Genomic DNA, 16,331 nt, shown 5'->3' with positions numbered 1-16,331 from the left:
GAACCACTGTGGTAGAGTGTTGGCTTTCCATTTGAAGTCATATGAAGGGATGTATTTGTTTAAGACTAATTGATATGTATTTGTTTTAGTGTGTGTTAATGGAGTTACTGGATACATATACTTGTTACACGCAACTGGTATATTGTATGTGTGACAAGGCTCATCTGATGAGTCGTGACACAAGAAGCATGTTATATGTTATTCATTAATGTAGGCTTGTCTTCCACACTGGGGTATGATTCAATGCATGTTCAATGGGTAATGCATAAACTCTGAACTTTTCTGTGAATGAACACTGCAATACTGATCTCTGAAGGAATTGCACAATCTGGAGGAGAATCCATACACGTCAACGTTCCTCTACCATACTACTGCAGGGATGAATGGTAACCTGGAAGAGGGAGATAACGAACAGGAAGTCAGTAGCGTAACATAGTCTGCGCAACCCCCCGGTGATGGGATCTGGAGCTCCGTGGGACCCCCGCCACACAGTCTCCTGGCCGGAGAGCTAACAACTGAGTCCAGAAAGGGGGGCCTCTATGTTCTTTGCAGGTGGGCCCCCTCAGTTTTCGTTACAGCACTGCAGAGACTGTCTGACGATGGATAAAACAGAGTAGGGTGGAATCAAGACTAGGCATCCTTGGTACTAGGCAACCTTTGCTTTCTGCAATACTGTTCAGAAAAACGCTGGAACCTGGCATGTACTATTTTAAAAATTAAGCACTGTTTCTGCTGCTGATTTAGCATTTACTCCAGAAATTGAAGTATTTTTCATTACCGCTCAACTCTAAAACATGGCCCTCTGCCTAAAAAAACAGAAACAATTGACAAGCAGACAGGAAAGGCGCTTGGCAGTGGATCACTCCGCTCCCACTTCAATGAAGAATGCAGCTAGCTGTGAGAATTAGTGTGAATTGCAGGACACATTGATCATCAACACTTTGAACGCACCTTGCGGCCCTTGGTTCCTCCCGGGGCTACGCTTGTCTGAGGGCTGCTTGATCTTCAATCGCCCCTGAGCGCTATTGGGAACGTCGCAGGGTATCTCTGCTAATGCCACGCATGGCTGTCCGTGAAGACAACATAGCAAAACCCTCAGGAAATATTTGCAGCAAATCAGGTGGAGGGCAAGAGGGAGAGCCTCTGGACAAAGACAATCTTTTCCCTGCCCACTAGTAATCTAAAAGGTTTCTGGCGCATTTCTAACAGTATTCTCAGGCTAGTCACAAAAATTAGTGCAATATCAATCCCTGAAGATACCTGGGTTAGTTAAATCTCTGAACTGTATAAAGTAAAAGATGAAGGCAGAGGAGCCTTGGGACTTCCGCAAATGAGTATACCTGTCTCGTGGGAGGTGGTCCGCTCCCCTCAGTTAGTGGCATTGAAGTTGTGATTAAAGGCCTGAAAAGCTCAAGGGTGCAAGGGCCAGGCAGTATTCCCTCAGACATTATTAAGCTTAACTCTCACCTTTGGGCGCACAGACCATGGCTCCATTGTTCAGAGAGATAATTGGTAGAAATGATTTGCCGGAATCCTGGAAAGGATGTACTAGGGTGTCTTTGTTTAAAAAGGGCGATAGGGCTCTGCCTTGTAATTATCATATGATCATATTGCTAAACATTGCAAGTAAAATGTATGCAAGGCATTTGTTAGGCCTACTAGAAGATTGAGAGAGCACTGCCAAACTCCTACCCTTGACTTTAATGGGATTTCGGAAAGTGCACTCCACTATAGATGGTTGCCTGATATTAAATCTGTTAACAAAAGCATATGCCCTTTATCGGAATCAGTCCCATTACGTGTCATACATCGAATTGCCAACTGCGTTTGACACCGTAAACAGTTCTCTTCTCTGGGAACAGATGGCCGGATGGAATTGTCCCCGGGATCTTTTGAAGCTGGTAGTTCAGCTGCATGACGGCTCATGGACTAGAGTGAAACATGGAGGTAATGGGGCCTGGTCTAAAAAGATTAGTACCCCCAATTGGTTGAGACAGAGGTGCATCCTCAACTCTTTCGTTTTCAATCTATATAGTGGAAGCCAGGGCAGGCTTAAATCAGAGCAGGTCATTTCCACCTAAGTTGGGGATGGAGACTATATCTGCTTTATTTTGTGCAGATGATACAGTATTATTAGACCTTATGCCGGTTGGTCTTCTGCGGCAACTTGATGCTTTCTCATTATATTGTAAAGGAAATGATCTAAAGATTGACACGCCCAAAACTAAGGTGATTTTTTTTCCAAGGGAGGCAGATGTCCTCACGGTTTAGGTTGCCGAATGGTGTTCAAGTTGAGTTGGTTAAGAAGTATAGATACTTGGGCCTGTTATTTAGCCATAATTCAGTTCTCTCTAAATCTCCCTGACAAATATGTCAGTGTTCCAACAGAAACAAGCTCTAAAAGTTTAGTAAAGAAGTGTTCATGGAATAATGACCTTGATGATGTCCAGAAGATGCCTAATCTGCAGCACTTATTGGATTCCAATTACAGTGGTTTATTGCAGTCCTAAGTGAAGGACATAAAGAGTAGATCTGTGAGTTGATGGGCCCTAGCAGTTAGTCTGGGTCCGGTCCCCTCCTTCATTAGGTGGAAAGGGGTTAGAAGGGAGGGGTGGGACAAGGATCCTTGCCCTTTCTGCAAGCTTTATGCTCTGTCGCTTTAGCATATTTTGGTGTTTTGTGCAGACATTGCTGTAATATGAAAAAGCCAGTTAATATGTTGGTGTGTTGGGCAGTAGCAACATTTTTGTCTGTGATATCTGAAAAGGCAGTCATCATATATACATGTAGCTAGAGACTGGTGGTAGCTATGCAATTGATATTTTGCGTTGGTTACCATTTTGTTACATTGTGGAATGTGAATTTGCATGCAGCTTTGCAGAATTTGCTTCTATTGCACATTTTTTTGCTGCTATAGTCAGTTTGCCTTAATTTAACAATTCGCCTCTATGGTCATATTCGGTATTTTTAGGTCTGGGACTGTGTTGTTTACGTAGTCCTGTGTCCAGTACTCAGGTGGGGCTAGTAATTATCGTCCTTACACGTATATGTGTCCTAATTTTTTATTTAGGAATTGACCCGTTTGTGATCACAGGCTGTTTCGAATGGTAATTTTATGATTATCCTAAAAAAAAATTCTGTTATTGTCATGTTATGATATGTACAGTTTTTATTGCGTAATTAGCAGGATATCAAACAAATAAATACTGAAATATATGGTATGACATAAATACACATAGAAATGACAGTAGATCCCCTTTCCTACCACCAAGATTAGCGCCTCTCAACGGTAACCAGTAGCAGAAGAAATGGCAACATTTTTATTTAACCTACATGCACCCTCCCTCACCTCCAAAAAACATTACACGTGTTATGTGAAGAACCTTTCGCTGGGTTCTGGAGTTACTTTTCGCTGCTCGGATATACGACACATACAAAGTCAACTGAGATACCAGCATGATTTGAGCAGAAAAATGTCTTGAGACCATGACCACTTCCTAACTAGTCTCCCACATCCAAAAATGACACAAACTAGAGTAACCCTCGAGGGCCCAGTGGGGGCAAGAGGTCTGCTTGAACGGGAATTTTCATGAGAACAAACTCATTTAAACAAACATTTGCTTGGCCCTACCATAGTACACACATAATAGAATAACATTTACAAAACGCATTGACCAAAAATATTTTTTAAATAAATCAGCTTTTATCCGCAGTTTGAGAAGCAAATGACACGAACAATGCTCAGTTTACTGTCATTAACAGTATCTCACGGCCATGACAACAACAATAGATGTAGGATGCCATATTTGAAGCAATTATACAATAAACAATGGATTGTATAAGCCTCGTTGTAGTAGTTTACATTAAGCGGTGACATTAAAAATGTGGGATGAGATAAGGATCCCTACCTCCCAGAAGAAACAGGATTCCCGACGATATTGAAAATCTAGATTTGTGGCATTTCTTGTTGACAAACGTGGTGCATTTCATTCCTATGATCAGAATGGGTAGGGCCACGATACAAAACACTCCTTGCACAACCATCATTGCTCGTGCAATTATAAAAGAAGCTGTAAAGAAGAAACAATATATAACATTTTTTTTAGCTGCAATTTCACATAAGCATCTCCATCAATGTAAGACAAAACACTCTAAGTAAGTACTATTTGCTTGGCACCTGCAAATAAATAAAACTGGAATTCCTTACACGGTATTGCAGTAGCAGAAGATACATAGGTCTTTACCCACACAATTGTTATTTCAAATCTAGGTACTCCATCATTCAACTTTTCTCTAAAATAAACATTTCATTCGTTGTGCAATGCTATGCATAACCACGCATGCTTGGGTAAGAGGAGTGATGCAGGTACAGTTTTCTTTCAATTATTTACCAAACTAAGATGGCGGCCATCACTTAGATTGGTAAATGAAAGAAAATTAGTGTAAAAGCGCTTCCTGCAATGCAAAGAGGCCATCCCAAAAAATATAAATACATTTTTAAAAGTGTGAAAGGTCCACAAAGTGTTCAGGAAACAATGGATAAGTGGGTCGGGTGAAGCAGGATGGGGGAAAGCAACGGGGTGGGGCGTCTGATGCACTGGAGGCGGGCCCGGAGGAGGTAAAACAATTTAAAAGAAAGTCGAGGAAAGAAATGAGCAGGTAGGAAGGGGGTGATGTTTTAGAGGTGGTCAGAGGAAACAAGGGAGACAGCAAAAAAGCAAATGCACTTTCATGAAGTGCTGAAAGTAGAAGAAAAAAAGTAGTTCCTTTAATGTGAGCAGTGAAAAGAATAAAAGTCATCCATTAAAGAGGATGGTAAACACACTATGCTCTAGAGGAGGAACAAACACAAGAAGAGTAAAGCACAATCAAATAAGAAGCAAGCAAATTTTAGTAACAATAAAGACAATCAGTGATAAGTAGTGAGTGGGCTCAGTTTTTGGTTCATCCGCAAGAAGCTTTTGCATAAAAACATCAAGGAGTCGTCTGTTAAAGAAGTTACAAAAATGTAACCCCTTTCATTTGCTTAACCTTTCACCTGGAACTTCCTGTTTACCTTCCTCTTGAACATTTAAGCACCTCACTGTAATTGCCCCCCTTAAATTTATTTTCTAAATGCACTATTTTCCTTTTATTCATTGCTGCTTTTCTGGGCCAGGATGTGATGGTCTCCTGAATGACAGTGTTTATGTGGCTTTAAAGCACTTAGTTGATTACATTTCAGCTGGCATGGATGAGTGCTATGACTGATTGTGTGATTTATGCCACCTTCGCACAGGTAGGGTGGATTGAATTATGCGGCTTCAGCTGACATCTGCCTCAACTGGGGTCCTCTATCACAACATAATTAAGTCTAACTCTAGAATTGAATCTATTGTATTTACTTTGAGCCAGGCCACACTCCCGGGTTTTATGGACACATTGTTTGTATGTCAGTATCTGCAGTGTGCATCTATCTTTGAGAGTACTATCTTTCCCATGGTACACTCTGCATTGATTTCCAAGGTTTTAGTATTCAACTTGTCCTTATGAGATGATTTGTTTGTGGTTAGTGGCTGTTGGTTATAGTTGGAAGGATATCAGATATGAGGTGTCCTGTCACTTCCAGGTGGTCTTGTCAGAGCTTCCTAAAAGCTTGGTTTCTTTGGCCTTAGTAAGACAAGTAGACTGCTTGGTCATACCCATTTGCTGGAGGTGGCATGCTACTGTTTACAATTATCTGTGGTCGTCCTGCTTTTCATCTTCTTCTTTTATCCTTATGAAAGGTTCTCACACGTAGTCTGATTTTGTGTGAGATCTTGATTGTTAAGTAAATGCATTTCCTTCAGTTCGTTTTCTTTATTCCTCTTACCGTTGTTCACATTTGCTCAGTCATATGGAGTTATGGGTGCATTTTGCAATAGTTATGTTTGCTCCATTTCACACATTATAGGTTTTTGGTGGCTGATTTCCTTCCATAGCTGCTAAATGTATAGATTCACAGTTAACCAAGTTACTCAGCCATCTTTTGATGCCAGGAACCAGATTGTGTAATGTGTTGTGTTTTTAAGTGTAAATTTCAGCAGGGTCAAAGGGGTATTGGTGTAAATCTGAGCACTGCTTAGGTATTTCTTCAAGAAGTAAGGATGGGAGAGGAAAGAGAGAAAATGTGACAACTACCAGCTAACCAACCCATACTTCGTCATCTTAGAGTCCTCACATCCCTCACCCACAGCATGCTGAATGGCCTATATCTTAGACTGAACCAGGAATGGTTGGGTATTAAATGTGCTTAGGTTGAGGGATGGGGTATAAGTGTTGGTAGATCAAGGAGATGGGGCTCAACATTTTGCATGGATTGTAAAGGTCTAGCAAGGATCTCTAGTATGGATTCATTCTCTGGAATAAAGAAATTGTTACGCCCAGTCACTGACAATGGAGATCTGACTCTCAAATTGGCCAAAGCAGCAGCAAGGACGTAATACCCTTTCTGGAGTGGGCATCCCTAACAAACGCTCAGTTGGGAATATTCTATAGCCTTGCAAAGGGGAAGTTCCTGACTTTCAGACTATACAGATGAAATATGAACTTTGTACACCCCTAACAAGGACTCAGCTAGCTTTGAATTCAAGACATCAACATTATCTTTAAAGCATGCCACTGTCCTCATGACTAGGTCTGCCCTATAGAAATATTTCAAATGACTAATTACCAGGACCATCTGCTATATTATCACTGGCTCATAAAAATATGTTAGACCACTTTGGTTGGCAGTACCTCTTGCCGGCCACATAAAATAGGGGGTTTAAGGACTTTATAATAATCAATGTAAAATATATAACTAATAGATGTTCTCCAATAATTTTTCTGGAAAGCTGAACCACTCCTAACTTTCTGGGAGTATACTCCTGCAAAACCTTTGTGAATTCCCAATTACGTTCATGTGAAGGCATTCCTGTATGTATTATTGAACACAGTCTACAACAGTGCTTGTGGAATCTCCTTCACATTTGTTCCATTGCAGTTTTTATTGTCCCCTACACTTGGAAAATGTTATTCCGTCCACGTTATCACAACTGCATTAGGATATAATACACATATAATAAGGCAAGAGGGATATCCATCACGTTTGTTACAGAGCTTTCATCTGCCAAACTGTAAATCAAGCCCTAAATATTCAAACATTTCTAGGGGGGAAAAAGGTTGAGAAAGCGTTTGTGAATACTCAAACAACTAAATTTATTGGTGTACAAAACATACAAAGCATTATTGCTTTTAAACTCCCTACCCATGGATTACGTTTCGCGTGTGTGTGTGTGGTGTCTGTGTGTGTGTGTGTGTGTGTGTGTGTGTGTGTGTGTGTGGTGTCTGTGTGTGTGGTGTCTGTGTGTGTGTGTGTGTGTGTGGTGTCTGTGTGTGTGGTGTCTGTGTGTGCGTTTAGCCTTCCTCGGATGCTGATGATGTCCCTTTATTCTCTCGCACTTGGCTCTGCAGAGTATCCCCGGCAGAGTCTGATTAGTTTGCTATTTCAACCTTGTCAGAGGCGTTGACCATTTTAGGAAGGACTGTAGCTGGAATAGAACCAATTACATTGATTGATAATTATCTGTTTCTGTCCTTCAAGAATCGAACTGTTGATTGTATGTCCATGTAGGGTTTCTAAATATTTTTTTGTAACAGCTGTCAAACAGCACAGGGTGAACCTCAGAAGGGCTACCCCTCTGAGCATTGCTGATGTAAAGAGCCTTCTCTTCTAAGGCTCATGTTACCATCTTAAGACATGCTCAGGGCCACTGGAGTTATGTGGCACAGGAGGACCAAATTATACCGCAGGTCAACTGATTTATACAGCAAGAAAAGGCAAATTATGTGGTGTCTTGTGCCACATTTTGTGATAGTATTACTTGATACTTTTGTCATTTTTACACATGGAAACACTGTATGGACAAAGATTTCACCTTGTTAATACCAGCTTAACACCCCCCATGCAGTAATAAGCAAATGAAAGATGAAAAGTCAACCTTTGTAAAGGGCTTTTCACTGCACAGAAGCACGTGCTGCTACATTTTTACTACATTTTGATCCATTTGAGCTACAAACAATTTCTGGGAGTAAAATCTGAAGATTATGCAGCAGATGATACATTATGTGGCAAATTATGAAAATCCAAAATTATGTGGTAAAAACAGCGGCCGGGAATCCATTGGCCCTACATCTTTTCTTTTTCTATAACATAAATACAGAACTCATAATTATAGCCAATTGATTCTCTGACTTTCAAGATGGTGAATAAAATACTCTCACAACTTAGAAACCTGCTTATTCACAGGTAAATTTAATGCCACACTATTATTTAAAGAACTCTAGGAAAGAGGGGCCAATATATGAAGGTATGTTCAAAAGGTAGCCTGAATGATTATTGCAAAAGCCTGGGGAACCAGAATCCCACTGGATGAGGAGTTCTGGAAGCATGACATGAACTAGTGTATGATGGCGGGAACAGTGATCTATGAAGGAAGGGGCTCCCCTAAGAAATTGTAAAAGATTTGGAGTAATTTGAACTCTTACCGTAGGTTGGTGCAGTCAAGGAGGGAGCCAATGTCTCCAATCAACGATGACGGTACTTCCACCTCAACATAGGCCCATTAGAAGAAGATAGGATGGGGGCAGGGATGACAAGCCTAAGGGTTGGGAAACAGTCTTGAATGTAAAGACTGTGCATACAGCAGTGAAAGTTGTGAGCTTTGTTGGTTTAATTCTGAAACGTCTAATAATTGTAAATATATATATATATATATATTATGGTATGAGTCACATCTGCTGCATTGGACTCATAGAAATATTGCCTCTTGAAAAATATTGAGGTAAAACCTTCTGTACAGTTTTCAAACAAACTGCGGTTTCCTACTATTGATAGTTGCCTTTGCCAAAATTATTCTATTGTCTTGCTTGCTTTACTTTTTTTGCAAACAAACCGGTTGTGGTGTACAAGTATATATCTAAAACGCTAAATACCTTACTGCTTGAGTTCGTTGGTGAAGTAGATGTAAACTGTCACCATGGAAACTACCGCTGCCTGTGTACAGGGGCGGTCATAATGCCCAGGACCGCCCCTGCAAAGGGTGTCTAGGTACTATGCAGAACCTCAAGCAAATGAATCTAAATATATAAACGGAGCGAACTGTGGTAGCCAGTTGGTACAGAGGTGTTATTGAAGAATGCCAAGAATCAGGGTCCATCCAGACTGCTAACAGTGGCAAAATACAAGAAATTGCTTATCTACAACTGAGGCAACAGTGGCCTATCGCCTGGGAACCCCACGGTCGCTCTAAACGCGTCTCAGGAAAATGAGTGCGCAAACCAACGCTCAGTACTGAACACCATGGACAAGAGCTGCATAGTCAACCGCGGAGACATGTATACTGAACAAACATTAATGACCTTTGATAAACAGCATGAGTGGTATAACCTACCTGCAGACCAATCTGTGCCCTGTGGTACTATTTCTCCAGCCCTTAAAAGTGTCTGGAAACGTAGGACTGCTGAGCCGGATATGCACAAAACATTACAAATGTTGTAGACACATGGGAAGAGCTGGAAGGCCGAGTGGCGTAATATAAGGAGACCCCGAGATCCAGGGGGCCACCTCAGCAATAGTGGTAGGTGGTGGGCCAGGGAGTGGGGGGCCCGCCATGTACTTTGTAGGGTGGCCCCTTCAAGTGTTGTTACTCCACTGGGCAGGCCAGTACGAAGTTATATTGTGCTGTGACTTAAGAGACTAGAATTAGCCTCGACACACTACGGAAGAGATTGGAAACAGATTTTCCCAGACAAATCACCACTAAGGAGCGAGTGCAGATTCTTGAATATCCCTCAAAAGTGTCTTGGAACATAAGAATTAAATGAATCCTATATAAGATATTACACAGATCTTATCCTACCCCCTCGGAATACACAGGATTCACCATTAATCCATTATGCCCCAGTCGTTGTCAGACTTGATTGACATCTCTGGGGCTGCACAGCCCTCAGCGGACATTGGAAGGAGGTTGCAGATGTGCTATCTGAGATTACCAAAGTAACAGGATTAGTACACCTGAAAACTGAATTTGAGAACTAAGACCGAGACCTAAAAAAGGGATGTTATCAACTTAGATTCATTGATTTGGTCCTGTTGGTAGCCAAATGTCAAATCGCTATGGCATGGAAGCCCCTGCATGCACCACCACATGAGCTAATGCCACGAGAGTTTCACAAATGGACTGAGGCAGAAATCAGTGTATTGTCGCTCAAGCATACACAATCCAACCACTTACAAGTGACAATGTGTGGGATGAATACCTGCACACCCTGAAATCTAAATTTTTTAAAAGACCTCTATGATTGGTAACGCTGCAATATTCCCGCTTTATTGTTTTTTAGCAGTGTAGTACAAGGGGAAGAGCTGGACGAAGATTCACAGCCTATTTCCCTGTTAGTAAGTAGTGGCCAAAGGGAGCCACAATATGTATGAGATTGTGTGCCTGTCGTTTTCAAGCCATACACACACCTCGCTTTGAAGTTGATAATCTCGTATGTGCTCGTTTACATGAATATCAAGCCTGAAACTAAAGTAATGCATATTGTATGGATCCGCTGTGACTGGAGGACCGAGTTAATGTTATTTGTGTTTGTTTTGCTTGGGCACTTATCTAAAATGTATTGTGAAACCGAGCACAGATTATTAGTGAAGATGCTTACTTGTGCCCAACAACAGCCTTGTATATCCTTAAAAACAATAAAGAATTATAAAAATGAATATTAATTACGCAGGCTTCTGTCTGCGAATTCGTGTGAATGCTCCTAAAGCATTGGAGGAGAACCTCAAGGCACAGCCGACCTACATCCCTGCATCTGCAGTCACATAATGGCTACCCACAGCTCATGTTCTTTAAGGGGACATGGTCTGCAATAAAAGCAAGCATTGGCAAAGCCAAAACGTCTTGTGTTGGCCACCAGACCTTTGGTTTTGTCAATGCATGTTTAGTTTTGTATTCTTTTTTATTTATTTTTTTAGCCAAACATTATTGTTAGTGAATCTTCCGGGCCCACATCAACTTTAAACAATCTGCTATAAAGAAAAATGTTTTTGGTGTGAAAAATCGCACATTACCCTAGTAGTCCCTAGCACTTATGTGAACTAATTTTTGTGTGGTTTTGCTCCTTGTGAAATTGAATGACACTGTCGCTTGCAGTGAAATTAGACAGTGGCTGTAGTGAGTTGCACCATGCTGTATTCTGTTGTGGACGGCAGTAAAATGGGACTGACACAATAACACAACAATAGGTGAGAAGGGCTTGTTGATCAAAGGCTCCTATAAGATTGTATAATAAATCTATACTTTTGGTCAAATTAAAACGTTTTGTTCAATGTCGGACCTAAAAATGCGACACAATGTGAAGGTGCAGTGGAGGGAGCAATGCGCAGTCTCTGGGACTGCTGCTTTCTTCATCCAAAACCTGAAACTGACATTCAGTTTGGGACAGCCGTCTCTCCAGGTCAGATTCTACTCTGCGGATGCTTACCTTCTGCCTTCAGGATTGGGTAATCTGTCAATGTACTACTGCGGGAACGGTCACAAATCATCAATACATATCCTTGCAAGTCGCAAGAAGAGAGACGTTGCTTTACCACACTTTTTACCTTGTGATTGGCAAGGGATCACAATGCGGATATTGAGAGGTGCAAAATGATTTGCAGTGACACTTTGTTATATAGTGATTTCATTTTTTGCTGCCAAAGTCTTCACAGTCGCAAAGCCTAACATTTAGGACCTCGTAGGCGTTAGAAGTGATTTATGGAAAACCTATTTCTCCTACCTGTGCATTGAAAGAGGCTGTTCATGAAACCTTGCATAAGTTACAAAGCATTCTTGATAGTCCCTTTTATCGTTAAGCGCAGATTCTCCATCAGAATGAGTAGCTATTCATAACAGGAAAAACGTAAGCAATTGAGAAAGTGACAGTACGAAGGAAAGCTATAGAATCCTAGATCTCTTCTACAGCCTTGAAAATTCAGGGAGTCTATGATTTTTATCTATTTGAAAAAGAACAATGCATCCTTCTCCTTGCATTTCGATTGTACTGAAACGGGTTTCCAAGTCATACCCTTATTGCTGACTCCTGATGTGTCTGCTTCTGTCACCTAACCCCCTATCTGAGTGGAAAATGGGGCAGGTATCCTGCAAGAAACTGTAGAAGGCACCACTGCCCTAAAATCCGTTTTTTTTTTAAATGGGACAAAATAATAAGTGGGGTGGCCCCCACTTCTCCCAGCTTTGTCAAAGTCACGTCTTACAAAAACTCTTAGGTGAAAAGACTGAGTACGTGATGGTGATTGCGGCTCCCCCTCTGACCATTAGCTGACATTGCTCCACTCATGGAAGCCAAACAATTGTTGCTTTCCACATTTGGTTTTCTGGAGGACGCCTTGATCCTTGCAAGGCAGGGAAGCTATGAGATAGGTCGGGATAGTGGAGTTAAGTTTTTGATAAGTTACCCAGAGGGGACAAGGGGGAATCCCATGCCCACCACTACATTCTACTCCCAGCCCTGGAACTAGACTTGCTGGCATCTCTAGCCTAGTGGGTCCAGAATGCTTGCTGAACAAGTTGCGTGACAGAAGTTTCCATTCTACATAAAATGGACTATAAGACCTCGGAAGGGTGAGATTCCACCACTGTTTGAGGATAATGTTGTAACACATCAACTCTATGATTTTAATCATTATCTGGGCCCACGACTGTAGCCACACACAGAAGGCAACATAGGCTTCTGCGGTGCAGGGGGGGCCCCAATCCTTGAGTGGCCCCCAACCCATTCAGCCCAAGCACAATTACCAAGCTCAATGCATATTTGTGCTATATGGAAGACTTTGGGGCCCCTCTTCACATTTAGCACAGGGGGCATCACATTATGTTACACCAATGACCACACAGGGTCGGTAAAGATAATAAACTTCTGCTGTCTGAGAAGTAGTAGTGAAGTGATTCCACTGACCAATTAAGCATGAATCATTCTTTTTCAATTGTGGTTTAGGACAAATCATGAGGCAAAAGGGTCTCGTTCACATGTAACAATCAAAGTCTAGAAAAATGGCAACAATAATGGCCAATCTCTGAGATATCAGTCTGCACACAAAAAAAAGAAAATCAAACAAATGCAACACAGTGCATTATGATATGGCCTGTTTTTAAGGGCTTAAAAGGATGTGGTATCTTCACCTTAGCAAGGAACATGGTTGGGACTGTACTTCTTCAAATGGGCGTTGGTGGGTGCTGCGTGTCTGACCAAAGAAGAAAGAGCATTTGGTAATAATCGACCAAAACCTAAAAAGGACTGATACCTCCTTTTTTGTCTTGGTACAAGAGTTCATGCCTAGGGCTTTCTCGGTATCCATTTAGGCTCAACGATCCACAGTCTAAGATATATACCCCAAAGTATTTTACTGATGACCTGCCAATGTGCTTTTAGTGGGGTGGACTGTCCGTCCTGTGGATTTTAGGGAGGATAACACCGCCTCTAGGTGGTGGTAAACAATCTACTCTGATTACTGTAGATAATTATGTAACCCAAGTATATAGAAGAATACACTTTGTGTTGCTGTATGATGGCATACATCTTTCCCCGAAAGCTTTCTAACACTTCATTAAGCCCGAAGTTAAGTTTTTTATTTTTTTTATTGGAATAAACCTGCAGATGTGAAGAAAGCAGGTTTTCACCTATGCCTCAGGTGAAGAGGAATCTGCCAATAATCCATGATTGGTTCAATTGTGCTCATGCGTACTGCTTATCTCAACTGTAATTGAAGCAAGGCATTGAGTGTGCATTGAACGTATAGATACTAATAACCTCTCAAAAGTCTATTCAGGGCCATATTGAACCATCAGGTTTTGGGACAACAACTATAAGGAAAGACCATTCACTTGGAGAGGATCTGATTTTTTGAAGGACCTGGTTATGGCATTCTATTAGTCCCATCTTTAGGTTTAGCACAGTGGCCTCCATGCAGAGCTCAAAAGTGCAAAGTCTCTTGTCATGTTTACAGCAAAGTCTTTAGGCATGGGAATTAGCTAGTGCCATCCACACCTAGCTAAAAAATGACAAAAGCCTTTTACCATTCCACACACAGTATTGCAGCATTGGATTGGTAAAATACCATTCAAGCCAACCTGGAATGAATAAAAGAAACCAGTGACACATGTTTCGCTCTTGTTGTGAGCTCTTCATAGAGGTATAGCTTTGTCCAGACAAAAGGGAGCATCCAGTATAAGTCAAAAAAGTACACTTTCAGGCTTAGAGTGCAGTATAAGTAATGCAAAAATGGAAACAAGGAACTCTAGGTAGTTCCCAAGTTATGGCACTGCACTAATCCTTTGCCTAAAGACTTTGTTAGAAAAACAAATACTGAGGTGAGCAGATTCACAGTGTTGCTGGTGTTTTAAGGTGCTCATTACTGAGCAGGTCTCCAACTAAACAGAATGCTGAGCCAAGGCCAATTAAAACATGTGGCTTCTGCTTGTTTCAGCATCAAAACAATAAACATGCATGTACACCCTCACATGCAAAGAAGAGAGAACCAGGGAAGGAGGAGCTGCAATTTTAGATCTGTATAATGGGCACTATTCACATAAGTATTTTCAGACGTTAATGCACATTTATGGATGGAAATAACTCATTAATGCCCGACACGAGTTCACAAAGAGATTCCTGGCAGGGGTAAATGCGTTTAATGGTGCACAGCAATCTCATTATTAAATTCCATGGAAGTGGTGGACAATGGGTGTCACAGATTTTGGTTTAGAATTTTCTTGTGGTCAATCACAAACTCTAATTTATTCTTTTCCCCACCACAGAAATGGGTGGAAAGTAACTCCACTTCTAGGGCAGAAAGGGGAACCAATAACCCACCAGATTTCGTAGAGATATAGGTGAATGGCTGTTTCCACAGTTAAAAATGTTCTCTTGGAGGAGTAAAAATGTACATTTGCATAGCGGGCTGTGCAGAAACAGGATCTGGTAGGAAATGCCACAAGACATTCCCAACAATGCGAAAGGAAACTTGCTCCTGGAACTACTTTCCAGGTTTTTTTTTTCTGGGAATGTTTGTGTATTGGGGACAAAAAAATAAAAATACATTCAGACGAAGATGTAGATCTTCACCCACACAGTTATTCTTGTTGTGAATCGGGCCCATTTTGTTATTGCTATTTACAGTTCTTAATTTGAGTGAGAGGGCGCTGGTGCGGCCACAGGCACTTATTTTTGGGGACCGACAATTATTTTCCTGTATTAGATATTTACCAAGCTCAAGAGAGGGAAAAACAACAGAGATCAGAAAGACGCAGGGAGAGAAAGTCGTTAAAACTGTCACAAAGTGAGAAAGAAGCAGTGGCAGCTGGCTTATGTTTACAGCAAGGGGAGGGGTGGGCACAGTAATAATAATAATAAAAATAAAAAAGTCACTTCTCTGCCGACGTCTTCCTCATGGCCTCCTCCTGCTCCTGGAAGCTCCAATGCGCGGGGACCATGAAACACTACTAACCAATATTGACCCTGCTTTCATGGTGGTAACCAGCATAAAAGCAACGTCAGGATTGGTAGGAGGGGCCTCTCTCGACGCTCGCAAGAGCACTGGAGGCATGTGCTTTCTCTAACCCAGCTGTCTTAAGACAGCTGGGTTAGAGAAGTTTAAAGTTTGCATGTCAGGCTGTCCGTTGCAAGATGGCCTCCATGCAGAGCTCAAAAGTGCAAAGTCTCTTGTCATGTTTACAGCAAAGTCTTTAGGCATGGGAATTAGCTAGTGCCATCCACACCTAGCTAAAAAATGACAAAAGCCTTTTACCATTCCACACACAGTATTGCAGCATTGGATTGGTAAAATACCATTCAAGCCAACCTGGAATGAATAAAAGAAACCAGTGACACATGTTTCGCTCTTGTTGTGATCTCTTCATAGAGGTATAGCTTTGTCCAGACAAAAGGGAGCATCCAGTATAAGTAAAAAAAGTACACTTTCAGGCTTAGAGTGCAGTATAAGTAATGCAAAAATGGAAACAAGGAACTCTAGGTAGTTCCCAAGTTATGGCAATGTTTACAGCAAGGGGAGGGGTGGGCACAGTAATAATAATAATAAAAATAAAAAAGTCACTTCTCTGCCGACGTCTTCCTCATGGCCTCCTCCTGCTCCTGGAAGCTCCAATGCGCGGGGACCATGAAACACTACTAACCAATATTGACCCTGCTTTCATGGTGGTAACCAGCATAAAAGCAACGTCAGGATTGGTAGGAGGGGCCTCTCTCGACGCTCGCAA

General features: G+C 41.6%; 1 protein-coding gene and 1 non-coding gene across 2 annotated transcripts in view; one reads left to right on the top strand and one right to left on the bottom strand.

Moving 5' to 3' along the window:
• Window positions 1–16,331, bottom strand: part of LOC138302104 (claudin-16-like) — a 96,003-nt gene that overhangs the window by 16,617 nt on the left and 63,055 nt on the right. Inside the window, exon 3 of the mRNA XM_069242486.1 lies at window positions 3,909–4,070. Coding sequence (XP_069098587.1) covers window positions 3,909–4,070 — 162 coding nt within the window. The remainder of the gene's footprint in view (window positions 1–3,908; window positions 4,071–16,331) is intronic.
• Window positions 844–997, top strand: LOC138302324 (5.8S ribosomal RNA). The gene has a single exon (XR_011205396.1). It is a non-coding gene; the product is annotated as a 5.8S ribosomal RNA (ribosomal RNA).

This window comes from Pleurodeles waltl, chromosome 6 (assembly GCF_031143425.1).
Source record: "Pleurodeles waltl isolate 20211129_DDA chromosome 6, aPleWal1.hap1.20221129, whole genome shotgun sequence".
In the NCBI taxonomy this organism is placed as follows: domain Eukaryota; kingdom Metazoa; phylum Chordata; class Amphibia; order Caudata; family Salamandridae; genus Pleurodeles; species Pleurodeles waltl.
The sequence above is the reverse complement of the archived record's forward strand: the minus strand, read 5'-3'. Positions and strand labels throughout refer to the sequence as shown.